Source organism: Papilio polytes, unplaced genomic scaffold, assembly GCF_000836215.1.
Source record: "Papilio polytes unplaced genomic scaffold, Ppol_1.0 DF824269.1, whole genome shotgun sequence".
Lineage (NCBI taxonomy): Eukaryota > Metazoa > Arthropoda > Insecta > Lepidoptera > Papilionidae > Papilio > Papilio polytes.
Window position 1 is genome coordinate 2625947 of NW_013524935.1, and position 25416 is coordinate 2651362.

The 25416-nt window shown below is 36.7% G+C and overlaps 3 protein-coding genes across 3 annotated transcripts in view; 1 reads left to right on the forward strand and 2 right to left on the reverse strand.

The window, feature by feature from the left end:
• The window catches only part of LOC106105933 (citron Rho-interacting kinase-like), a 15907-nt gene extending 2229 nt beyond the window's left edge, over positions 1-13678 (reverse strand). Inside the window, exons 1-28 of the mRNA XM_013286421.1 lie at positions 13316-13678; positions 13032-13129; positions 12715-12870; positions 12079-12275; positions 11359-11533; positions 10045-10160; positions 9364-9544; positions 8998-9133; positions 8710-8803; positions 8086-8280; positions 7483-7747; positions 7128-7193; positions 6482-6691; positions 6156-6272; positions 5784-5936; positions 5226-5492; positions 5078-5146; positions 4712-4959; positions 4473-4629; positions 2704-2805; positions 2071-2238; positions 1351-1560; positions 965-1081; positions 650-756; positions 449-502; positions 309-365; positions 164-235; positions 4-57 (exon numbers count right to left, since the gene is read on the reverse strand). Of these exons, the coding sequence (XP_013141875.1) occupies positions 4-57; positions 164-235; positions 309-365; positions 449-502; positions 650-756; positions 965-1081; positions 1351-1560; positions 2071-2238; positions 2704-2805; positions 4473-4629; positions 4712-4959; positions 5078-5146; positions 5226-5492; positions 5784-5936; positions 6156-6272; positions 6482-6691; positions 7128-7193; positions 7483-7747; positions 8086-8280; positions 8710-8803; positions 8998-9133; positions 9364-9544; positions 10045-10160; positions 11359-11533; positions 12079-12275; positions 12715-12870; positions 13032-13129; positions 13316-13520 (4046 nt within the window). The 5' untranslated portion in view covers positions 13521-13678. The remainder of the gene's footprint in view (positions 1-3; positions 58-163; positions 236-308; positions 366-448; positions 503-649; positions 757-964; positions 1082-1350; positions 1561-2070; positions 2239-2703; positions 2806-4472; positions 4630-4711; positions 4960-5077; positions 5147-5225; positions 5493-5783; positions 5937-6155; positions 6273-6481; positions 6692-7127; positions 7194-7482; positions 7748-8085; positions 8281-8709; positions 8804-8997; positions 9134-9363; positions 9545-10044; positions 10161-11358; positions 11534-12078; positions 12276-12714; positions 12871-13031; positions 13130-13315) is intronic.
• An 821-nt stretch (positions 13679-14499) lies between these two features.
• On the reverse strand, positions 14500-22473 carry LOC106109189 (alpha-tocopherol transfer protein-like). The gene is made up of 5 exons (XM_013290598.1): positions 22139-22473; positions 18564-18723; positions 17865-18045; positions 17315-17506; positions 14500-14913 (listed from the first exon to the last, which is right to left on the reverse strand). The coding sequence occupies exons 1-5, from the start codon at positions 22284-22286 to the stop codon at positions 14671-14673; spliced, it is 924 nt and encodes a 307-aa protein (XP_013146052.1). The 5' UTR covers positions 22287-22473; the 3' UTR covers positions 14500-14670.
• An 878-nt stretch (positions 22474-23351) lies between these two features.
• On the forward strand, positions 23352-25289 carry LOC106109197 (transmembrane emp24 domain-containing protein 2). The gene is made up of 4 exons (XM_013290610.1): positions 23352-23604; positions 23912-24093; positions 24532-24681; positions 24991-25289. The coding sequence occupies exons 1-4, from the start codon at positions 23463-23465 to the stop codon at positions 25138-25140; spliced, it is 624 nt and encodes a 207-aa protein (XP_013146064.1). The 5' UTR covers positions 23352-23462; the 3' UTR covers positions 25141-25289.
• Positions 25290-25416: the final 127 nt, after the last annotated feature.

The window sequence follows — 25416 nt, forward strand, 5'->3', positions numbered from 1 at the left end:
AGCAGCAGCGCCGCCTCCTCGCAGCGCGCGCTCATGCGCTCCCGGCTGCCGTCGGACCTGACTCAGTAAACTTATATATGAACATCATATTTGCTTAAGCTTTTTCTCTTTTCCAAACTAATTTTACGTAATAAATTATCTGAATACAGAAGTTCTAACGCACCATACAATAAGCAGTGACGGTTCCGACACGTCTTCATTATTAAACCCATTTAATAGATCCATATTTCCTATACTGTAAACAAAAAAAAATGTTTAAGAAAGTACAAAAGATGCACAGTTAGTATTACATAGCAAATGAAACATACCCATTGACTAGTTTCTTTGGATTCTCAATTGCTTTTTCTCGTTTCGGTGTTGGTGGACTGTAAATAAGACGTTATAATTATGTCCTACTTGCTGATGTTAAATTTAAAGAAAATATATATGGCACAATAAAAATACAAACATATCGTTAGCAGCTAGTTTTGCTCGAAGACGCTCAACTTCATCGCGCAGCTCTCTAGAACAGAAATTAATAATTTAGAGAGGGTTGCTTTATTTAAAAACTTTAATCTTCACCACCACCAAAATCAATAGCAAATATACGTGTTTGACCGAGCTTCCCCTTTCGAGTATAACATTATGTATTTATTTCAATTATATTTACCTGTTAACCCTCATGAGCGGTGGCGAGGCGGCGGCGCGGCGCCCCGACCGCCCAAACAACTTGTTGCTCAGTGAACATTTCTTGCGATTGGCCTCTTCCACTTTGGCCTGTTAGATATAAACATCATTTAAATAAATACTACGTAGTGATTACTGGAATTTCATTGTGTACGATTCATACACCTGATTTCATTCATCGCATTTTTCACTAATGAAATCGAATTCAATCGACGTAATAAATATTTTTCAAAGCATTTTTATTACAAGAATATTATGTACATGTATGCATGTGTATGTATGAGTGTGTAGGACAGACCTGCAGGAAGTCAATGAGCTTGGCCTGCTGCCGTATGGTGGCGTCCGCCTTGGTCTCCCGCGTGCGCCACCACGCGCTGGCCGCCTCGCTCGCCTCGCGCGCCGCCGCCGCTTCCTCCTGATAACAAATATTGATATTATTATAAAGGAATAGAATGAACTTAATTGGGTAGCCTGAAAATATCTGTAGCACCAGAGGAACAGTAAATTTACAGACCTTTAAGGAAGGAATTGCCTATTTTTATACTTCTGGTGTATAGTCTTCACAAAAAAAGTCCGTGATACACGACTAGTTTCTTTTTATTATTATCTATTTGTTTGCACTCACTGGTGTAATGATTTATTTGTAGAGAAAGTCGGAGTGAGTATGTGCGAGGGTGAGGGTACCTGTGCGTCTGCGAGGCTGGCCTGCAACTGCAGCGCGTGCGCGTGGTGGTGGTGCGCGCGCGTGCGCAGCGCCGCGCTCTCCTCCTGCAGGTCGCGCACGCGGCGCGCCGCGCTGCCCAGCGCCGCCGCCGCCGCGCTGCGCTCGCCCTCCAGCGCCGCCAGCCGGCTCTCCACCTCCGCCACGCGCGCCTCGCGACTCTCCAGCCGCTCCTACTCCATATTATACATACTCCATATTACAACCATCAACACACGACAATTAACAAACACAATTGTGTAAAAATGTATCTTGTTAAAATTCAATTTATCTAGTACGCACAAAATTTCCCTATAATAATGGAGGTCATTTGAAATGAGAAATTATATTTACAAATTGATTTATTTTAGTCAGTTTCAGTAATTAAATTAAGCTATTCCATACATATAATAAAATTGGAGTGTTTGTTCCTAATATCAAAAGAATAACTTTTTTTTTAAATTCCGCGTTGTCATAATAGCGACCGGACCGCTTTCTTTGGAACGAGTGGACCGATTTGGACTGAACTTTGACTGATAGATAGCTGGTAAAAGGTAAATCCGCAATAACGAAGTTTGCGAGCGACAGCTCGTGATAAATAAATGCATGATATATGTATATATTTAATAAGATTGTAATTACAATTTAATAAAGGTAAAATTGTATAGATAGATTTGTAAGTGTAATTTCCATACAACACGTACCCTTAGCAGCTGCAGCTGTGTGTTGGCGAGCCTGGCGTGCTCGCGTGCCTCATCGCCGCGCTGCGCCGCCAGCCCCGCGGCCGCCGCGCGCTCCGCTGCTGCGCGCTCCGCCGCCTGCAGCCGCGCGCGGCACGCCTCCAGCTCCCCGCGCATGCGCTGCGTCTCGCTCTGACAACACGGCATCTTACTACCTCACACACACTAACTCACTTAGAACAGTGGCAGAGCCCGCTTTAATATCTTCGCAACGCAAGGTTGGCTCGCCCCACGCAATACCACGACCACACAGAAGACAGGCGTGAAGTGGGAGCAATTCCGCGTATAGTCTGATGAGTGTGGTGCCGGAGGCCCAACTTTCGTCCCTTTTGCCTTCCCATCCTTTTTCTTATGAGAATAGGATGGGAAAGGAACGTGTATTTGTGGGTAAAAGAGACACATAAGAAGGGGAATCATCCATCCATCCATGTGCATCTCCTCCTCCGTCACTTAAGGGTTGGCAACACATTAGATATTGTGAATGTCTATGAGCAGCGATCGCTTCGCCAATTTGGCGGATTCAGGTGGCCGCTTACTCGTTTGCTGCCTTATGATATAACAAAAAAAACTAACTCTATATAAATCAAATCATTTTACCTCGAGATCTTTATTTTTCACTTCATGTAAATCTGTTAATTTCTCTAATTCCGTCAACTGATCCTCCAGTAACGTACAAGCCTCTTGCAAAGCTTTGTTATTCTGTAACAAATAATAAAAGGTCTAATCAAATTAAATTTTTACATTCGGGTTACTGTTGCAAACAACAAAAGACTTGTCTCAAAAGACAAAGTTTTAAATTCATACTGTAGCCAGATGTGTATGTATAGCAGAGAGTGCGTTATCTACGGAGCGACAACGGCCTCGAAGCAGATCCGCGGCTAAGGCTAGCCTTAGACGCTGGGACCACGCGTTGGGTCCGGTCCCGATCTTCAAAAACGCCGGTTTCGGTCTAACTACAGGTTTCTCACTAGATAGTTTACGTTTACACCGTTTCTGGTGCGATTCCATCGCGGCTACGATTTGTTTTACTTTATATTTGATTAATTTCTGTCTGGATTTCCTTTTCGTCAATTTGATACATGCGAAGTTAGGCATCACATACGCGGAACGTGTTGAAACTTGGCAAGCACTAACATCGATTTATTTTTAATAAACATTTTCGCTTCGTTTTTATAACGTTTTGTAATTATTATAATTGAAACACAATAATACGCTAGCTTGCCTCCCATACAAGTGTGGTACAATACGAGCGCGCGGTGTCTATGGCCGTGTTGTTTATGAAACACAAATATAACAATAAATAATTCAGGATGACTGCATCCGGCCAGTAATAATAAATAATGCAATCATTTCATTCACTGTTGACAAAAGTAATACAACCAGCATCTTATATTTGATATCTCTTATGTTCATGTTTTTATAACAAAGGACGATTGATTATGCGATCGATTTAATATCATGTGTAATTTGTTGTTATTGGAAATATAAGGCCTGTTACACACTAAATTTATGTGAACAGCAGAACTGTTCAGTTAAAACTGTGCATATGTTTGTTAGAAATAAGTGTCTGTGGTGGGCTTAATCAAAGAGGAAGGAACATTTCAAATCAATGAAGTACGAAAAGAATTCATTATTTATGAATTACATCAATATTTGTATTATGACATTGTTTATACAATGTTATTGTGAAATTTCACTGTCATTTGTACCTTTGTCTCTGTATCTTTCACAGAGGATGAGAGGGATGGCAAGATATGGCACAACAGAGTTTTTTGTTAGAAAAGTTGCATTGCTATTGTATGTACATCATATTTAGTTGACAATAATCTTTCAAATATTTGTAAAACATTTCAATCGATTTGTAGACATGTTTCGTAATAATGTAAGGCTTTGTTTGAATGTACTTGAGATATGAGAACTACGAATTACACGAGTTCGTTCTCTAGTCTAATATTTAGAGAAATGGAATTGGAAATAATGACTTAATCTACACCCTATTTTAAAGTACGTGGATGGATGAGAGACGTATGTAATTCAGGACGCATGGATAGATAATGTGAAAGATATAAACGACATCGAATTTAAAATATGACGGCCGATAGAATGTTATAGAAAGGAGTTATTGAAACTCCGATACCCACATAGATTAAAACAGGGTAGGTAGATTGTATCTAAAATTATAATTTTTCGGCTGAATAGGATCAATAATTGATAAACATAGTTATAACGCCATCTATTGACATAGATATGACAACAGTACAAACAGCCAATCCCAACTATTGCCTGATTGCAAGCCAACAAAAAGCAATCATTTATAAACATAGTTACAACGCCACTATTGACGAGAACTCGACAACAATACATACGGTCATAAGGTCGTTGTTGTGTGTACGCAGCGCAGTCAGCTCGTCCCTAAGCTGCGCGCGCTCGCGGCTCGACAGCTCCTCCTGCTCCTCGGCGTGCAGCCGCCGCTTCTCGCTGTACTGCAGCTCACTCTTTAACTTGCGAATATCGTTGCGAGACCTGGTAAATGGTGAAATTATTGCTGTGAATAAAACATTAATAATAAAAGAAAACATTGCTTATGGTAATAACGTTGAATTACCTGTCGACTTCAGTCTGTACGACTTCGTGTTCCTGCTTCAGTTTGCCGAGCTGTTGCCTCAAGTTATCAAGGTCGGAGGTAGCACGCTGGTGCTGCGGCCGTAACGTATTGAGTTCACTCAGCAAGGTGCATGCTTTCTGTTCGCTCGTTTTGCGCGCTTCTTGAGCTAGTGTTAGACGTTCCTCCAAACGTTTTAGTTCCCGAGCGGTCGACTTCGATTCCACTGATAGCTCGTTGTATTCACGTTCCTGGTAAAATTGTGATTTTTGGTCTCAAATAACTTGTGTTTGTTACTTCCACTATAATATTTAGATGCATAAATTATATTGTCCCTCATGCTCGTAACAATATCAAGAAAACCAATACCTTTCTCCATTTAGCTAGATTAGCAGCCCTCGTTTCCTGTCGTAATGTCGCTATTTCGTCAGCGCGAGCCTACGAAAAGCAGATTTAAGTTAATATCCATATCCCATCAAGTACGAGAACCCTTACATCCACGTATCCAATCCATTACCTGCAACTGAGCCTCTGCGCGTTCGAGCTGTTCGCGCAGCACGGCGAGCTGGGCGTGCGAGTGCGCGTGCCCGTCCGCTACGCTCTCGGTGTCGCTGCGGCAGTCGCGTGCTCGCTCGCTTTCAACGTCCGCGTGCTCACGTTCGTGCTCATGTTCGCGTTCGTGTTCGCGCTCGCGCTCGCGATCCGCGCACGCCGCGCACGAACGCTTCTCGAGCGCGCTCACCTCGCGCTCTAGCTGACGCACTAGCTGCTCTAGACCGTTCACCTGGAATGTGTAACTTATTAATATGTTTCAGGGGTACAAGAAGGCAATTTAATAAGTTTTTTAAAATTGAATTCGTACTCAAGTACTCGGTACGACACGTACATCCCTAGCAATGATTAAGTGCCCAGCAGTTTAAGTGACACAAATTAACTGCAATAACCCTTTAACTGCAGTACTATGGTTGTAATTTATTCGTTGCGCAAAAGATAATGCTAAGTGATAAGGATGCGCGAGGAGGTAATGCGCAGCGCGCAAACGATCTTAGGCTGTTAAAAAGATTGTAAGGGGTACCTTCTCCCTCCTGCGCGAGTCGTCCTGCAAGGCGGCGGTGGCCCTGGTCTCCGCCTCCTCCAGCTTCTCCCGCAGCCGGGCCTCGGTGCGCGCGCTCTGCTCCTCCAGCGAGGCCTCGCGCCGCGCCGCCTCCTGCACGCTGCGCTCCAACTCCTGACACACAATATGGTATTTTATTATAGTTAACAAAATAATATACGTTTTTATGAAGAACTTGACAAGAGTTTACTTTAATATATCCGATTTTAGAAAGATTTCCTACTGTGTGCATGTGTGAAGACACAAACCATCACTGTTTTGGTTCATTTTAGTGTATAACAATCTTTGTGCCATTTATAATTTAATTCAAAACAACGTTTTCAACTTTAATACCTGCACTTGTATTAGCAGGGCCTTGTTCTGCGCACGTTGCTCTTCTAGCTGCTGTTGAACTTCGTTCAGTTGATGCGTCGCCGCGGTGGAGGTGCGTCGTCGAGCACTTAATGTCTCCTAGAATATTTAATAACTTTATAACATCCTAGCTTTCGCCCGCAACTCCGTTCCCGTGGAATTAAAACAAAACTAAAACGAAGAACGATTTGTAAGAAAGAACAATGTGATATGATTGTTGATGATGATGCTACAATCTAATTTTAACTTGAGCTTATAAGAATGTTCCTAACATTCTATATATGAGAGAATAAATAAAAAGAGTCTACCTGTGCGGTTGCCAGTTGTGCCCTGACTACATCCAGCTCTGCCCTGAGCGAGTCAGCCTCAGCGTCAGCGGCGGCCAGCTTGGCCTCAGCGCGGGCCCGCAGACGCGCCTCCTTGGCCGCGCCCGCCTCGGCCGCCGCCAGCCGCGCCGCCTCCGCCTCGCCGCCGCTCAGCGTCTGCCGCCGCAGCATCCGCTCCTTCGCTATCGTATCCTAATGACGAAGCATTTTAGAGTGACATTCTAAGGTTAAGGTTTGATACCTGATTATATGGCTATAGGTTCAAATCCAACTATCTATATGACAAATTTGACAGAACCTAGAACAAGCCTATAGCTTACTTGGTATGGTTCCAAAATTAACTAATTTCTGTTTATGCTTTATTTTTTAAATTTGGTGCTACTTTCTTTAACCAACATTTTTATAGACAATGTTTTTCAGTTTACGGTATAATGTGACTAGTTAGATTACAAACTACTAATTCTTCAATGCTACTATTACAGTTGGTTCTACTCATAACATAATTCTAAGTAAATACAAAATCTACACATATATATCTGTTTTTTAATTTCAAATTTGTATATAAAAATATCTATAATTGAACACTAACTACTCAATTATCTACAGCTACATGTAATACTTGACTTACAATAGCGCGCACATTGATTTCAGTGAGCCTTCTGTGTCTTAGCTCTTGTGCCTGATGTATTATATCCTGATAAAATTGGAAACGACATCTAGAGGTTCAATCATAAAAAACAGTACGAAGAAAACAAAACAAATTGTGTGTTATATTTGTAATTTCTAAAAAATTAAGATTATAAATATCTAAAACCATATTTTTCAAAGCAAAGCAAAGGAAAAGTGTAAATAAGAATTTTCTAATTCTACATGTTAATGGTTTTGCTGGAACGAACCAAAATGAGTTAGTTTTTAATTCGCTTCGATACCAGGTTACCAAGGACGTAAAACATAAAGATAATTATGAAAATAAGATAAATCACCTTATAATGTTTCTCTTGTGCGCGTGCGGCTTCCACCGCGTTGTTATTCCTTGCATTCTCAGCTTGAAGTTCGGAATACTTCATCTGCAGTGTGTTCAATTCTCCTTTTATAGAGTCTCGCTCTGCTTGCAGCTCGATGACATGTGTCTGCGCAACTCTCAGTTCAGAGTTGCTCCGCTCTATGATACCAGAGGATAACTCCTGGTTCGTACGCTGCAGCGCCATACGTTCTTCTTTTTCGACCTCCACTTGACGCTCCAAACGTCTGGGAACGAACAAAAGCACATATTTTTGTAACAGATCTATTTATCAGATGGAAAATCAAGATTTAAATTAAGATATTTTGTTATGACTTATTATGACTTTACACATAGTAACGAAATTGTTTTACTCTTTTATTTCGTTCTTTTACTAATCACATGTTGAGCTGTTGAAACATCCGTTTCCATTATAATAACCTTTTCGATATCGATTTTGCCTGATTTCAAAACATGTGTACCAAAATATTTTCTGGGATTATTCCTAAAACGACAATTTTATAAAAAAAAGTTTTACTTCTAATATAAAATAGTCCTTAGTGTTAAATATGTTTAAAATGTATACTTGTTCTGCAGACTGAGCGCGGTGATGTCGGCCTGCAGCTTGGCGCGCGTGCGCTCCGCCTCCGCCTCCGCGTCCCGCCGCGCGCGCTCGCCCGCCGCGCCCGCCGCCGCCTCCGCCGCCGCCTCCGCCTCCGCCACGCGCCGCTGCAGCGACGCCACCTCGCGCCCGCGCATCGCCGCCAGCTTCTCCGCTGATCTAACACAGAACTTTCATTTATTTCACTTTACTATACTATTCTACTGCCAACCACTTTTAAATAGGGCCACTTCAATCCACCGAAATGGCGAAGCGATTTGCATTTGCATATGTGTTGCCACCTTTAATCGACAGAGGGAACACACAAGTGGAGGATATTATCCGTTCCTATGCATTCTCTTCTCCGTCAAATACAATTCTTCTTACTTGCCTTATAGGACACGGATGGGAAGGGAAAAAGGACTAAAAATAAAATATTAGTGCGGCACGTATATTATGTTCGTTTTCTTTTAAGAAGAGTTTATGAAAGGGTTACGATAGTGGCAATCCATACACTTACTTGCGAATCAATACAATACATACAAGTAATTAGGCTAGTAAAAAGACAATAATTAACTCAAGCTGCTAAGTATTAGAAACATTACTTACTTGAAAGTAGCGAGATCGATGGCGGTGCAGTCGTGAGAGGCGTTGAAACCGCCAGTACTATCGTCATGATTATTGCACGCCACGAACGAATATCCTGTGCACATACAACTATGTTACTAACACTCATTTGAGAATTTAGAAGTTTAAAGTACCTTTGTGCTTCTTTAATACCAGTATCACATGATGGCAAAACAGTCCGAAAGTTTTGAAAAGAGAATGAGATAAGAATAGTACAGTATTATTTTGAGAGTGTGTAACTGGCATTATTGGCAGGTGTTTATGTCTCACCAACAAAGGGCAGTTGTCCTGCAAAGGGCGGTCGCGAGCGGAAGGGCAGTGCGGAGGGCGGCGGCGGGACGCGCGGCGGGGGGGCGAAGTATGACGCGTCCTCCGCCCCGCGCAGGTGCGGCACCCACGGCGGCGCCTGCCATCATTAAATAAGGAGCACATTGCTGGATATCTAAATATTTTTATTACATAAATTAAATTTATGGTCTTTATGCTTATTGCAGACCTTGAGAACAACTGGAATTTACGCAATAATAATCAAAGTTGGAGTACTCCAAGTCTTTAATTGACCACTAAGGGAGGTTCTTGCTTTAAGTAACAATTAAAAGACTCTGAATGGGAAAGTCAATGAATATAGCTAGTTACGTGATCTCGTATAGAATGCAGTTTGAGATGCGCCAGTGCGGGGTGCTGCAGGGTGTCCAGGTAGGAGAATCGCGAGGCGGGGGCGACGCGCAGCAGGCCGCGCACTAGCGACCTCCAGGCCGCAGAGGGGCCCTGTGGGACCTCCTCGAAAGGGGGCTCCGCGTCTTTCTTACTGCCGTACCTTTAACGTAGTCTCCATGATGTAAACAAATATCGCCATACAAATAAACGCGGTACAAACTTAGGAATGAACTGAGCAAAATTTAAGGCTGATATAGTCATTCTACTTATGGGTACTCTGCTCTACCCCCCCTCAAAAGGGTAGCTACCCCCTCTAGGAAATCGAAAAATGTAAAAACACTCATAACTCCACTAAGTCTTTAGATAATTACTAGGCTCTAGAAACTGGTTGAACAACTCTTATACATAAACTAGAGTTGATAAAGCACGTGATCGGATCGGATCGTAAAAGACACGTCCTAGTTCGATCCCCACTAATATTTTTATCCATTTTAGTACTTCATATGTATATTTTAAGAAATATATGTATATGTATAGTTTTCCTTCGCTGTAAGCAGCGAAGGAAAACATTGCGACTACACTGCACGTATTGACGAAAAAACATATATGTGTGAAGTTAACCATCACAATGTTTTCCAGCGTTATTAATTGTTAACATACCTCTGTATGTTAGCCAAAATCTCCGGCAGCGAGTCATCATCTCCGGATGAAAAGGGTCTCTTCAGTGTGACCAGCTCGAAGGCCACCACGCCCAGCGACCAGTAGTCACATGCTGACTGAAAACAAATATATTTACACAATAATTCAATTACTATTCAAATAAATGACACACATACATTATAAAACATATTTTGTAACAAGGAATACAGAAAGATAATATCAAAGGTATCCGTTTCATTTTAACTTGAATTAAAATTATAGTTTTTTTTAAATGACATAAGAATTAAAACAATCCAAAAAAAAAACAAAACCTTACACCATTGGCCAGAAACTTCAGTGTTAATTATTAATTGATTTAATTACAAATTGCAATAAAACGAAGTGCTAATTACCCTACGTTAATTTAATTAGTTTTACTACTTGTTATCATGCTCTGGTATATCCATACTAAAAATATATTCTACCTACACGTTATCCAATATAAAGAAATCTATGTTAATAGAATTTAAAAATATCTTTTAAATCATGCTCATCATAATAGTTAATTCACCACCAATCTAAAACTGAAACGAACTATAATTTTTAAACATCTGGCGTGTTAATAAAATTTGTTTCCTAAAGTTAAAAGAATTACTTGTCTCCTTCTAAATTTTCATCTCTCTTATAACATAATGTGCAAGGGGAGTGATTTGTGAGGACCGCACCAAATGGAAGACCATAGTCTCTGCCTACACCACTGGATAACGGGGGTGAGTTGTGTTCTTTACAGAATAGTGTAATAACACCCAAAAAAAAATACATTAACATTAAAAAATATAGCACCACACATAAATAGTTTCATTACGATAACTATTATTTCATGTAGCTCTTTTATATAGACAAATTTTAACAAATAATAAAAACAGGGTTGTCCAAATTTTTAATTTCATAAATTATTCATACCTATTAAATGTACTACAATTTGATATGCTTATATACCTACCTATGTCACTCACAGATAAATTACCTTTCTAATGGTGAAAGAATTTTTAAAATCGGCTCAGTAGTTTTTGAGTTATTTCAATACATACAAAAATAAAAATCTTTCCTTTTTATAATAATAGTATAGATTAAAAATCAGACTGAAGACTGTTTGTTTTTGAAACCTCAATCATAATCATCATCATCAGCCTTTGTTGAAACCTCAATGATCAATAATAATTCTAAACTATATTTAGGTAATGTGCGGTGCCTGGTGCAATGGTAACACAAAGGTGTAAAATTTAGAAGGCGACAGTTGCCAGAGTTGCGAAGCGTGTGCGCATGCGAACCCACAATAGCGGTGTGAGCGTGCGGGCGGCAGTGGTCGAGACAGACGGTGTGCGCGCACTGCGCCGCCGCCAGCAGCTCCGGCGCCACGTAGTCCGGCGTGCCCGCCGCCGCGCTCGTCGCCGCGCCCTCCGACAGCCGCGCGCACGATCCGAAGTCGCCGATCTTCACGTGACCACATCTAAAATATTACATTACTAAGGGACTGTCCCACCAAATTGTAAATTTTCTAATAACAATTCAACATGTAATGTGATGGAAATATCGGTTTTTGTTCTCTTATCTGGCAGTGACGTCATTTTAAGCTATCTGAGCCTCTATCTACCAGTGGTGGGACAGGACCTAAATCTTAACATGGGTTTCAAACTCAGGACTGCTAGTACAAGTCCAGTTCTGCATTCACTACACCACAACCACTCCTTTCATTCTTAACCACTTATCTACAACTCGTCCCATCTTCTGTATGGTATTCACATATCTATACTAATAGAAAACGTCAACACAATTCTTTCCTTATTTAGGAATTGTAAAGCCTTTGTTGTCATTCATTTATTATGAATTTTTGAAACCATAAAATATTTTTTTTACAATATCATGCAAATGTAGCCACGTGGGAACAACTAGTTTCTCATAAAGGCTATCTACACTTTGTCATTCCACCACTGTATATTATCTTTTGACCAGAAAATATTATGAGTGTTATATATGTATATAAATGGTACTAACCGATCAAGAAGAATATTTTGTGGTTTTATATCTCGATGAACATAGCCCATTCCATGTAATGTTTTAAGTGCGTGTGCGACTTCTGCGATATAAAATGCAGCATCTCTTTCCGTTAGAGGATGGTTGCGTCTCGCAATCAGTCCTGCTAAATCACCACCATTGCACAGCTCCATTACTAAATACAAATTGCTATTATCCTATAAACACAAAAAACAAATTTAGCAAACAGACACTTCAGTGTTTTTAGGAGATGAGCAAGCAATGAGCACGCCACCATCTGTTATTACCTAAAAAGCTAAATAACATTGACAATAAAAAAGTTAGCAGAGATGCCATACATTACATTTATTTTCTATACTAATATTATAAAGAGGAAAGATTTGTATTTTTGTATATATTGAAATAACTTAAAAACTACTGGGCCGACTTTAAAAAATCTTTCACTGTTAGAAATGTAATTTATCTGTGAGTAACATAGGCTATATATTTTTAATTTCACGCGGGCGAATTCGCGAGAAACGGCTCGTATAAAATGAAGAAATTATACACTTAGCTTTAGCAAGCATCAAATATATAACTCATGTTAATACATTCAATAAATTTCACAAAATTAAAAGCAAGTAACATTTTACATACCTGAAAAGCATATTGCAACTTTGGTATCCATGGACCAGTAGCATTAGCTAAAACATCCCGTTCATCCTCTGCACCATTTGCCACTCGCTTCCGAGCTTCCTCCTTACGTAAAATCTTCAATGCATACACATCACTGGTTTCTTTTTCTCGTACCATCTATAAAAATAAAAAAATAACTTGTACTTTATCCAGTATTCTTTCCCCACTTTTTAACAAGATGATATATTTGACAGCGGGTATAAAAATATATCTATCATTTTGTAAGAAAATAAAATGTTATTTAATAGATTAATTTTACAAAAATATATACAACTTACATGTACTTCACCAAAGTGACCTCTCCCAATAATTTGTACCAATTCAAAATCTGAATAGCATACTCGAGCGCGACGCAATTCAGCCAAGGAACTACGATCTATAACAGTTTTAAAAATTCAATTATTACTTGTTTGTATCAGTATAAAGGATTTGACAATTTTCAACAATATAAAGCCCCTTTATATTTGTTACTGCCCCTTTTTAATTTTATCTGGATTTCACTGGAACAGAAAAAGTTTAGTCAAGACGAAAGCCCATGTGATAAAAAAAGGTTAATACATACACTTATCCACAAAAGCTCGCACAAATTCATCATTTTTCTTAACTGGATCGTCATTGCATTCATCGTATAAAACTGTAATAGCGTCCAAAAGAGTCTCTCGGTCTATCTTTTTGTTTAATTTATTTGAACCACTCGTAAACTTTCCTGTTATCTGTCGATTTATCCGAGTAATTCGTACTGCAATAGCTTCTTTTGACGGCTCCATGTTGCTTAATTAAATAATAGTCAACGTATATTCATGATAAAATATATTTATTTTTCCTAATGGCACTTTATGTTTAGTGTTTTGTATTCTCAGCAGCCCGGTATTTCTACCGTTATTTTTAAAATATGAACTTGAAAGTTGTACTGACGTTAACTTGTTGACATGTCAATGACACATTCAAACCAGTGTGGCAAGCAGCAAAAATTTGTTTGTCCATAGAATACTCATCTCTGTATCCTGTATCTATTGTAAAAACTTAATATATGAACGATGGTCAGTTGCTAACTGAGCCCTAATTCACCAACCAACTTGTGTTTTGTGGTGGCTATTTTAAAGAGATGAAACTTTGTGATGGGAAAGACTTAAAGTAGAAGTAACTTTAGTCGCTAGTAACTACAGGTCGCTAAAACTTCTTTAGCTTTTAAGTTGCCGGTGTATAATCATTGCTAGTAATGATATCCTAAGGCAGATGCATCAGTTATCATTGATGGATCATACTTGGACTCCTCAGTATTTAACAAAAAGGGGGCATAAAATTATACACTTTTTAATAGCCAACAATAACGTGCCTATGAGCTGTTAATTAGCGTTTTTATTTCATAGAAATAATGTATGGTGTGGCGAAGGAGGGAATAAAATGCGGTCAAGAAGACAAGGACAAGTGACTTTAAATTCAAAAAAATACTAGTGCTTTATTTTTTATTTATTACAGTACTTACTACTTACTTATCAATTTTTTTTAAAGTATACAAGCTATAGTAAATTTTGAAATTGATAGCATTTAATAATTCAAAATGATATAAATATTATCAAGCTTTCGATCATAGCCGATATGAGATGAATCACGAAGGAAAATATTTATCAAATCTATTTACAGAACTAAATCAAAACTATACCTTATAATGTGAAATTAATACATAAATTGTCAATTAATCAGATTAATAAATTCTAAAAACTAAGATTCACATCATCAGAAACTTTTTTTATTAACTAAGTATTTAGAAAAAAAAAACATATCTAGCGTGCAACGTCTAAAAAATATCACAATAGCGAAAATGCTTAATTTGGAAATGTAAACCTAATCCTTACATAGTCCTTACATAGAAACCACAAGTCAAGATTTAATTTTAAACAATAAAATGTTTTATTTTTAATCTATATCTAGTTTCCGGAAGGCTCCAACGGTGCCGTAAATGTCGGTGTCATACTGCGGTTCTTCTGCGAGGTTGGACAGCTCACTGAGGTCTCGTAGGTAGTCCCTCAGTTCGTCTACACGACGTCTCCACTTCTTAGCGATGACTTCAATAGATTCTTCTTCTCCGCCCCATTCAGCTGGCAACACTCGAGACGGGAAGTGCTCTAGAAGATCCTCAACTTTTTGGTGCAGATAATACTGAAAATAAAACAAAATCCAAATTATCATATAACAAAATGCTAATGTAATTAAAAAAAATTTGCATGAAAGAATGTACGTTGATACTAAACTGCACAGAACTGCTGAACTGATTTGTGATCTTGTGATGTCTTCAAAGTAAACATAGCTTATGATTTTTTTTTAATATCTGATCATGCAGGTAGTTGCATTTTGCGGCGTAAGGGGCAGAGGTCAAGGTAATTTTGGTAGACTATACATTAATTCACATTATCTAATGTGTATGTAAATTATTAGGAACAGTAAAATGTCTGATCGTATTAAATGAGGTTGTCAACCCGTTTCTCGCGAACATGGAAATAACCCAACTAGAGAAATAAAAACAACCGATTATTATGTCAAAACAACTTTGTTTCTAGTACAATCTATAAGAAACGTACGATTGGAAACTAATTGTTACACCGGTTCCTTATACGCAGTATAATGTATTTTTATTACTTATTTATTTAAAACTCTGAACAAATATAACATAGATTTGCTTGCAATACAAAGTAAGCAATAGTAACTGGAATTCTCAGATTTATGTTTTTCCACACAGAAGACAGACGTGAAATCAAAACGTATAGTAAATATACATGTAAAATAATACTTGCGAAATGGAAGAAGTCATATTTTTAATCTGATGAGTGTGCATGCCAGAGGCCTAATTTTAGTCCTCACCATCTTAATATTTTGTATTATATGAAAAGTATGGGAAGTATTAAAGGATAGTATTATAGTTTTACTGTCATCCCACGCCCAAGCCTATGCATCAAGTAATTAGACCGACATCGGTATACAAGGCAGTATATGTGTAATGCAGTTACTCAACCTACTGCTTATTTTAAATGAATTCCCTTTTCATCTAAATTACGACGTCGATGTGGTTTTAGTTACATAATAGATTACTATTTTTGTCGCAATAGATACCGTACCCACATTAATCGTAAATCGTGATGTTTTAGAAGCTTTTTTTCAACTTCGATACTAATAACTGACTTATGTCTATTATTTTTTTTAATTAATTAAAAAAAAACTAACAGCTTTAATGACACTAAACTATCAATTACCGGTACATAAGATTTTAGTTTAGTTAAATTATCTTTTTCTTATCAGGGGAAAGACTCGCAATTAAAGGGAAAATGTTTTAGCTGTTTCTAGAAATGACATAGCGATCATAGACAAAGTTTGTTTTATTATAAAGGAATAACAACTTACAATGTTAAATAAATATTGTTACTCCGTAAAGTAACTAAAGTTACTTCAACAAATCCCAACGTGTTTGTTGGTTACATTCTAAAATATTTGTTAAAATAAATACTTAATTAGTTTTTCATTTATTTGTCATGGAGTATCTTGTCTTCCTCTTCCATGTGGATGACTATAAAGGAAGAGGAAGACCGAAGAAAGTATGGACGGATTATATGAAAGAGGATATGCTTAAGAGTGGAGTGGATTCATATATGACGGCTGATAGAAATGTATGGAAGAGCAGCACATACTGTGTGATAAAGGCAAGCAACCCCCCTGGCGCGAAAGCTGGATCCGCCCTTGAGGGCAAGTTGATGAGTAGTCCTAACATACATAACAAACTTCTAACGAAAATTTCAAATTTAATTAACCGACTGGATTATTACGAAATATATTATTACAATTATATGAAATAGGACTGTCTATTAAAACCGGTTTTCTTATGACCTCATGTCGTGCGGAAACGTTTGTAATTTATAGAGTTTCCGCCTGTACTCTGTCCAATCATGCAGGTTTGGGCAAGAAGGTTTTTTTAAACTTCCTTAAATTTACGTAATATGAAGAAATAACGCATATATGTATAAATTCAATTTTTCGATTCAATTTTTTGATTTGCCGCGTTTGGTGACTGAAAGTAAAATAATTGTGGTGGTTCAAAAGATTTTGTTTTAGAAAGTCTTAATTCGGAAAATAGTTTGCCCTTAATGACATATGGGAACCTACGTTATTTGTCTTTTTTCCCATGTAATAGTTGTAACTGACTCAACTCGAAGTGATAGACTAGAAAAATACCAGAATACTTATGGTAACATTACCCTGTATTTCGCATAACAACTAAACAATTGCAGTACCTTACCTTTATAGTTATCCACTTGCCCTTATCCCTTACGGAGGGTCGGGACAGTATGTGCTGCTCTTCCATACATATCTATTAGCCGTCATATTTGAATCTACTCCTTTCTTAAGCATATCCTCTTTCACACAATCCATTTATACTTTTTTCGGTCTTTCTCTACCATCATCAAAAACATTAGATCTCAACACTTTCTGGTTTGTATCCCCATCGTGTCGTCGCATAATAGTACCTTACCATTATCTTCTTTAATTTCTAAGAGAACATATTTGAAGTTACCCTTCTCCGTATCTTGTCGTTGACACAGGAGCGTATAAAGTTGAGCGAGGAGGCGATGAGCGGCGGCGCGCCCACCACGTGTATGCGGCGCATGCGCTGCGGGTACGCCGCGTGCGCGAGGTGTATCGCGCGCCGCACGGAGTTCGCCGCGGCGGCCATGCGCGCCGCGAGCGAGGCGCGGACGTTCGATGTCTGTCAATAAAACAATTACACCAAACTGTAAACAAACGGGAATTTGGATGGATGAAAACGGGGATTTGGATGTTTGTTAGAGTTTGTAGCCTAGGCTGCTGAACGGATTTCAATGATATTTAGCATAGATGTAGAGGATAGTCTGGAAGAACACATAGCATACTTGATTTTTTCATTATACCACGCGAACTAAGTCTCGGGCGAAAGCTAGTAATTTTATACATGTACATTCTGCCGATCTCAAAGTTAATAAAATTCTAGATTTTAAGTAACGTTATTTATGATTTCATTCATCCGTTTTCAACATTTAATAGTTAATGAATCTGGTATATCAATCTTCTCATAGTTATATCCTCACCTCCCAAATGAAGACATCGCCAGATATGAGGGTTTCGTCGTGCATGCGCGCGTCGCTAATGAGCAGTATAGCGCGCACGACCGCCGCGATGTCCGTACTGCTTTCTGCATAATTTGCACGCACGCGGAATATCGTCACTCGAAGACCTTCGTCTGTTAACTTTGGCAAAGGCGCAATGTCCCTGAGGAACATTTTTTTTTATTAAAATATGATAAATATCATAAAAGTAAAGGACATCGACAACTATAAATTTATATTCGTTATGCAATAAGCAGTTATCGATACTTGACCGTTTTGATGGTCACTATTTTCATTGATAGAGTTAATTAAATGATGCAGATAGCCGTAACAACCTCGAATTATATTATGTAAACGTGAATAAAATATTATAAATGCCTGCTTATTTACATATCATAATTACATGCATAACATTGTGCACGATTCGACTACATAAACCATGAACATCTCCGAACTTAATAGTATGCATTGACTTATTCAATTTGAAAATAATAACATATTGAATTACATTTCAGTATGCTTTACACTATTATTTTTTTAGGTAAACCATAACAGACTAGCATAAAAACGAGGGTCTTATATTTATAGGTAAATAATAATTACCCTCCGGAAATCTCCTGCTCGTTAACAAAAAAGAGCTAATATTTTTGGAACAGGGAAAAGCTTGTATATGATACTTACATGAACTTCAGTACGTCGTTCAAAGGTGGCTCGCTAAGGGAACGATGTTCGTAGAGGTCTCGGCAACGCGCGCGCGCTACGCAAAATGCTTCGAACTTTGTCCGCGCGCGCTCCTGATCCATGCGACAGCCGCGGACGAACAGTTCCAGAATATTTTTATCTGTGTTAACATAGAATTGTGGTTAATCTACATTTAAAAATATCAACAAATATGAAAAACTGGTTAAAGACAATATGCAGAATAATCTCGAAAATCAAAGTGTATAATATTTTTTAGTTCAATGAAAAAAAAAAACGAATCGTGGCCTCAAATGCTTTGGAAACGTTCGGTAATTTTCCGTTCATTTGCTCATAAATATAGAAATGATCAAATATGATGGACGTTTTATGAAATCAGAAACAAAGAATCTCAAAATGTGCCGTGTTCTAATATAATGCAATCTAATTCAGCAGATACATAGTTTATGTACATATGTTTGCATATAGAAAAATCGAGAATCACGGTTCAACATTATAATCTTGAATTACGTTAAATATTTTTTATAGTTATTTAGATATGTTTAATTTTGATAATCTATCTCTATAAATTAATTCACAATAAAACTTAAAAATTAGTGAGTTACCTCGTTAGAATATCACCAAGTGGCTAATACGTACTTTGAACAACCTATAAATTATGTTGTAAGACAAAATTAACATAACTTACAAAGTGCATTTACGAAAGTAATTCCTTAATAGAATACAAATGGTAACGAAGAATTCTGAAGATGTTACGATGTCTAACGCTCATGGAATTACAATTTCCAGATGATTACCAAACCATTACTGTATACTATAAGCTAATTTTTCCTTAATTGTGTACTCGAAAATTTTCTTATGTAATTTAAATAACGATAGATAGTTGTAACCTTAGTTATAATAACATCAAAAGTAAACAATTGTAATGTTTGCGTGATTAAAATTATTAAACAGGTCAAAGACAAAATGAGTGAAGTGAATAGTTATTGACGGCAAGGATTTATTTGAAAAAAAAAATGCCGTTCTTACCCTCCGAAGGTTTTCAACTTTTATACAAGAATTTATTTGTCTACCAGCAGACTATTCAGCGCATTCGTGAAAAAAAGATATGTAAGTACTTTTGTTTTCTCGTGCGAATTAAAAAAAATACAACAATTAAAAAACACGTTATCGTAAAGTATTAAAAACAAATTAATCTCTTACAAATAAACTGTTTTTCGATCTGCGTCTTAACATAAGTGTACCTGTTTTTGTTTCTCTCTTAACAATCTCTACATTTTATAAAACAAAGACTTCACACCACTTCGCTACAACATTTCCTTAGTGATAATATATTATATATTTAATCCATAAGAGCAACAAAGTATCAATTCAATTAGTTTAAGATATTGTATCGCCAGTCGTTGCACTTCTGGCGTTATAATTTACGTAAATGCATTTCTATAAGGACTTAAGTATTACGGACATAGAATAAATACGGCTTTGATACGTTGTAACAAGTCAGTCTGTTATGCAATAACAAATTTCAATGCAAACACGTCAATTGCACGGCTCGTAATGATCGATCTTATTTAACTGCCTGCCTTGGTATTCAGAGTTGTTGTTCGACCGAATGCCCTATTTGCTACTATGACTATTTAAGAACATGCGCACACCTGCAACTTAACTATCGCACAACTGTTTAGTCTCGCTTCGATTCGATATGGAAGTTTAGTTTAGTTTTGCAATTAAACAATTAAAACAATTGACAACCGTACAACAGTTGTGCGATAGTTTATTCAAAGGTGTGCGTCCGCTCTAAGAATGTAGTTTTTAAAAATAAAAATTATGGCTGTCATCTCTGGCTTTGATCAGAACTCATCAAATTTGCAAGTAAAAACTATTTGTTACAGTTTAGTATGCCCATATGAGTATTAGTATTAGTATGAGGTCTGTTAGACGTTCTCACTCTGTTCCGTATTGCTATAAACCGTCGAAATTGTTCACTTTACCAGTCTGTTAACGTTCCAGTTCCTTATAGCTTTATTGTCTACTGTAAATTTCGTATCGATAAGTAAATGTCAATCTATACATGTAATAAAATTGGAGTGTCTGTTTGTAATATCAAAAGAAAAATTCCAGCTGACAAAGACCAGCATATTATAGGCTACGAGATTTCGAGAGGCGGAAAGAGAAAACAGACTCCTCCCTCCTTCTTCCCTCATAAATAATCTGTCCAAGGGTCTTGTTTTATTCTCATAGGCATTTATAAAAGGTTGGTATGCTAATTACCAGCACAACTACCGATCGCATCTACGCGTAATAATAGAACTCACATCGAGTTGAACCTGTTTTAACTGGGGGCAATATACGACCAGGTGAGGTGTTGTTTTATTTACATTTTAATAAGTAAATAAGAATCGATCTTTATTTATCAAGTTCGTTAATGTTCCTCTAAAAATAATGCAAAAATGAAAGAGTTGCGATCAAGTTTTGAAAACATTACTCATATCTAACGAAGTCCTTAGCATTACAATCATACTAATGTTATAAATGTGAAAGTTTAGATGGATAGATGTTTGTTAGAGTTTGTAGCCTAAACTGCTGAACAGATCTCAATGAAATTTGGCATACATGTAGAGTATAGTCTGGAAGAACACATAGGCTACTGGGTTTTGTTTTTTTAATACCACGCGGAAGAAGTCGCGGGCGAAAGCTAGTTGTTTAAAAAAAGTTGGTTCCTAAGATACAAAAGTGTATTATTAATGGCGACAGCAAAGTTAATTTTATTTAAATTATTTGCGTCCAAGTTCAATTATAATAACAACGCAAGCAACCTTGACCACGTTAAAATGACTTTGTTATGCGTTTTGTTACCATCAAGCTACTAAAAAAATAACGTCAGTAAAAATGTCTAAAAATAAATATTCTTGATATTATTAACTAATATTAATGTGTCATCAAATGATATGACAATGTAGGAAATAATAAAGTCGAATTTTATATGTTTTGAATCAGGAATTCTGCATAATTTTTTTTATTTAACCAGTTATGTTAAGATCTTATGTATTAAAATTAAATACTTAAAACATAACTTCAACCAAAGTGATGTTAAACTTTAATTATGTATTGTACATGTGTTGAATTTGTTTATATGACAGTGTACTAAGTATGCATTCTCTCTTTTCCACTTTTTTTAAATTGGTGTTTTATTATGTATCCATTGCGAAAAACAGATAAATAAAAACGTAAACGAAATATGGGATGTGAACAATATATAAATGAAAATTTGAATCTTACTAAAAACAAGAAAATAATAATAATGAGCGCTAACGTCCTTAACCAAAACAGAAAAGCGATTTTCGGTAGCGGAAAATGTGATTTTCTCAAATTTTTCGAACAATAACGTTCTTTGCTTTGTTCAAAATATAAGTTAGTTCAAGGAAACATTTAACTAAACTTGAGTTAAAAAGAAATAATTAAAAAAATTATGATAAAAATTGTCTTTACCTACATATTTTAGTTTGCAAGACTTGTTAATTGACTTTTTTTTAAATGAATGAGTGAACTTTCCATACCTATTACTTCAGGCTGTGGTAAATATGGTGACGCTGCACACATACTTCGAAGATCTCTGACTCCTCGCTCTAAATCGCCAGAACCTTCCCCCAACTCCTGTTTAATAATTTCTGCTTGTTTAGGCGATGGCCCTTCGAGGAACGCCATTCTTATTTCACTGTCCTACCGAACAATCAAGAATAATGTCTACTTTATTATTTTTCGCGCGCTACGTTTAAAATGGAAACTATGATGTTAACACCAGCTATGCCACGACCAAACTGCGAGCGAAATGTATAAAACTGTTTTTATAAACACAACCCTTTTATAACACAAAAGCGAACAAACAATTAATGCAATGCAATGGGCATACGTTAAGATTTTTTGCATATTATTTTAAAATATAATTTATTCCAAAAACGAGTAAATCGTTATTTCCAGCCGGAATTTAAATAAAAAAAAATACAATCGTTAATGTTACAGTTTCTGTGTCCATTTGAATTACGTGTCTGATTTTTTAATTTCTTGTCCTACATTCAATAGTACGTTTTTGCTGAAACAGAGTTATTTTTGTTGAGTCAATGATGCACTTGCTAATTTAACGCACGTTACATTACTACATATAGTTTCGAAACATCTTTTTCACTCTTAATCAATTCTGGAGTTAAGATAGATAGGGTTCAACTTAGTAAGTAACTAAAAAGTCTCAAGGCTTAGTATTATTTTTGAACATACTATTTATTGTAAAAGTTGGTTTACTTAATGATTTAATGTAACAGTATTATCTATTTATATCGAAACTAAATGTAGGTTTCAATGAATAGCTGTACGGAACTAAAACCTGTTAGTCGAGCATAATATTCAAAATATTCCATTAAAGATGAATGCGGCGCCCGAAACTAAGGGCCGCCACGGGGCGGGTAGGGAGGGGCAGCTGGCCCCTATAGAGGCGATAATTGTAAAAGAAATGCATAAATTAATTCAAAGTACTCCCATAATCCCTACAGACCCACATAAATAATCAAAAGTTACTCGTCAGTTTTTCATTAAACCTCACCCTCCCTTCCCTCACCATAATTATTGACATGGATCCTCCTTGCCGATTGGCCTAAATGGTGGCAAAAGTATTAAAAATGTAAAAAAAAGATATGGTAGTTTAGTTTTAATTTTTAAGAAGACCATGAACGCAGTATTTCTAATTGTCACAAATGCGTGTCCTGTCATTTGTCATCTGTACGTCATTACGTGGCTCAAGTCATCAGAGAATCTATTAATACGAGCAAAACAAGCTGCCGATACTTAAAATAATAACGCAAATATTTTAGTTTATTACATATTAATACAATGGACTGTTTATATAGATCTTTGTTAATATATTCTGTTGTAATTATCACATTATTAAATAGAACAAATGGATATACAATCACAGTTGACGCTCACGCCGAAGAATGCTTTTACGAAAATGTTGAAGCCGATACAAAAATGGGTAAGCTTGCGTTCTGTATTAACATAATTAGTACTTATTCAAATGCATAATAAAATTCTGTATTTGTCTATGCCATTTGATTTCCATTGAAAAATTAAATTACTTTCTCTATCTGCATAAGTCCTACGAGCTTTTGCTTTTGAATTTTATCTATTCTCTATTGTTATACAACACATACACGACATTAATGTAAATCTTTGTGTTAATTTACCATACATCTTAGTTATTCTAATACGCATCTTCATACAGCTAAACATGGTAAACATACAAAATGTTACCTATACTTAAGTTATTAAATATTTTCCAGGTTTAACATTTGAGATAGCAGAAGGAGGCTTCCTAGACATAGACATCACAATCACAGGTCCAGACGGAGCAGTGATACATAGGGGTGAAAGAGAATCATCTGGTATTTACACATTCTCCGCACCTACTTCTGGCCGGTATACTTATTGCTTTAGCAATAAAATGTCTACAATGACACCAAAGGTACTTTAAATTTTTCATATGCACAGATGTATAAATGTGATAGATGGATGGGATCCCTATGGCATATAGAAATCTATCCCTGCCTATTGGCTAAATGCATAAGTTGTTTATATCATAGTCATGTAGTTTATTTATAGAATTGAATAGAATTTGAAGACAAAAATATAGTGATTAAGTTGTCTGGATTCATGTAGTTTATTTATAGAATTGAATAGAATTAAGACAAAAAATGAGTGAATGGCATTATATCAGGTTTACATTTGTCCAGTACAGTTAGACAGTTGTGCAGGCCAGGCTGGAATAGTATGAACTCACTGGCGCCAGTTAAATGCCAGTCTAGTTATTTAGCCAGTAGTTATTGAGTGCTACTGGTCTGGCAGTAAACTCTGCATTAATTGTTATAATCCACTAGTGTTTATATTTATTTCTACATTTCAGGTAGTAATGTTCAATTTGGAAATTGGAGAAGCGCCACATAAGAGTGCCGGTGAAAATGATGAGGAAGCTAACCATAATAATCTGGAGAATATGATCAAAGAACTGGCTGCCACACTTAAAACTGTGAAAAATGAACAAGAGTACATGCAGGTAATATTTTATTCTGATTATAACTTGTTAAAAGATAGAGCTACTGCAACTTATGGTCTTTTAAAATGGAGCTTCTTACATAAAGACAGTACATCAAAACATCTTTGGTTGTTTATTTAACATTTATGACCACTTTTGTCTTAAAATGTATCATCAATTTGACAAAGATTGAAAAACAGTACTATTGCACATTTTCATGGGAAAAGTGATAAATATATTGGTCTAACACCATAATAACTTATAAGGTCCCCAACTCAACAGTTTCTTGTCATAGATTTTTCTTAATATTGTTAATTTTAACTTTTTAAGGTACGCGATCGTATCCATCGCGCTATAAACGAGAGCACAAACTCACGTGTCGTGATGTGGTCCATCTTTGAGGCTTCAGTACTACTAGTCATGACTTTAGGTCAAGTTTACTATCTCAAGAGATTCTTCGAAGTGCAACGCGTCGTTTAACAGTGTTGTTGTTTTATACTTTATTAAGTTACAATAAAAAAGAAATTAAACAATAAAAAAACATAGTGAAAAGTAATGTGATTCATTTGTGTGAAATAATTTAACCTGATATTTTGTGTGAATATGATTGCAGTAAATTATTTTTGTTATGTCCATTTTTTCTTTCAGAATCCATATTATAATTAAGGTTTTATGTGTTATATTGAGTTAAAATTTGTACAGTTGTTCAAATATTGTATGTACGCAGCCACTGAGTGACACACACACTATTATTAA

Coding starts and splice junctions, on each gene's coding strand:
- LOC106109189 (XM_013290598.1), bottom strand. CDS start 22,286: ATGGCGTTCCTCGAAGGGCCATCGCCTAAACAAGCAGAAATTATTAAA. Junction 18,046..18,563: donor AACGACGTACTGAAGTTCAT/GTAAGTATCATA, acceptor AATGTTCCTCAG/GGACATTGCGCCTTTGCCAA. Junction 14,914..17,314: donor ACGACAAGATACGGAGAAGG/GTAACTTCAAAT, acceptor TTTTATTTTCAG/TATTATCTGCACCAAAAAGT.
- LOC106109197 (XM_013290610.1), top strand. CDS start 23,463: ATGGACTGTTTATATAGATCTTTGTTAATATATTCTGTTGTAATTATC. Junction 24,094..24,531: donor TGTCTACAATGACACCAAAG/GTACTTTAAATT, acceptor TCTACATTTCAG/GTAGTAATGTTCAATTTGGA. Junction 24,682..24,990: donor ATGAACAAGAGTACATGCAG/GTAATATTTTAT, acceptor TAACTTTTTAAG/GTACGCGATCGTATCCATCG.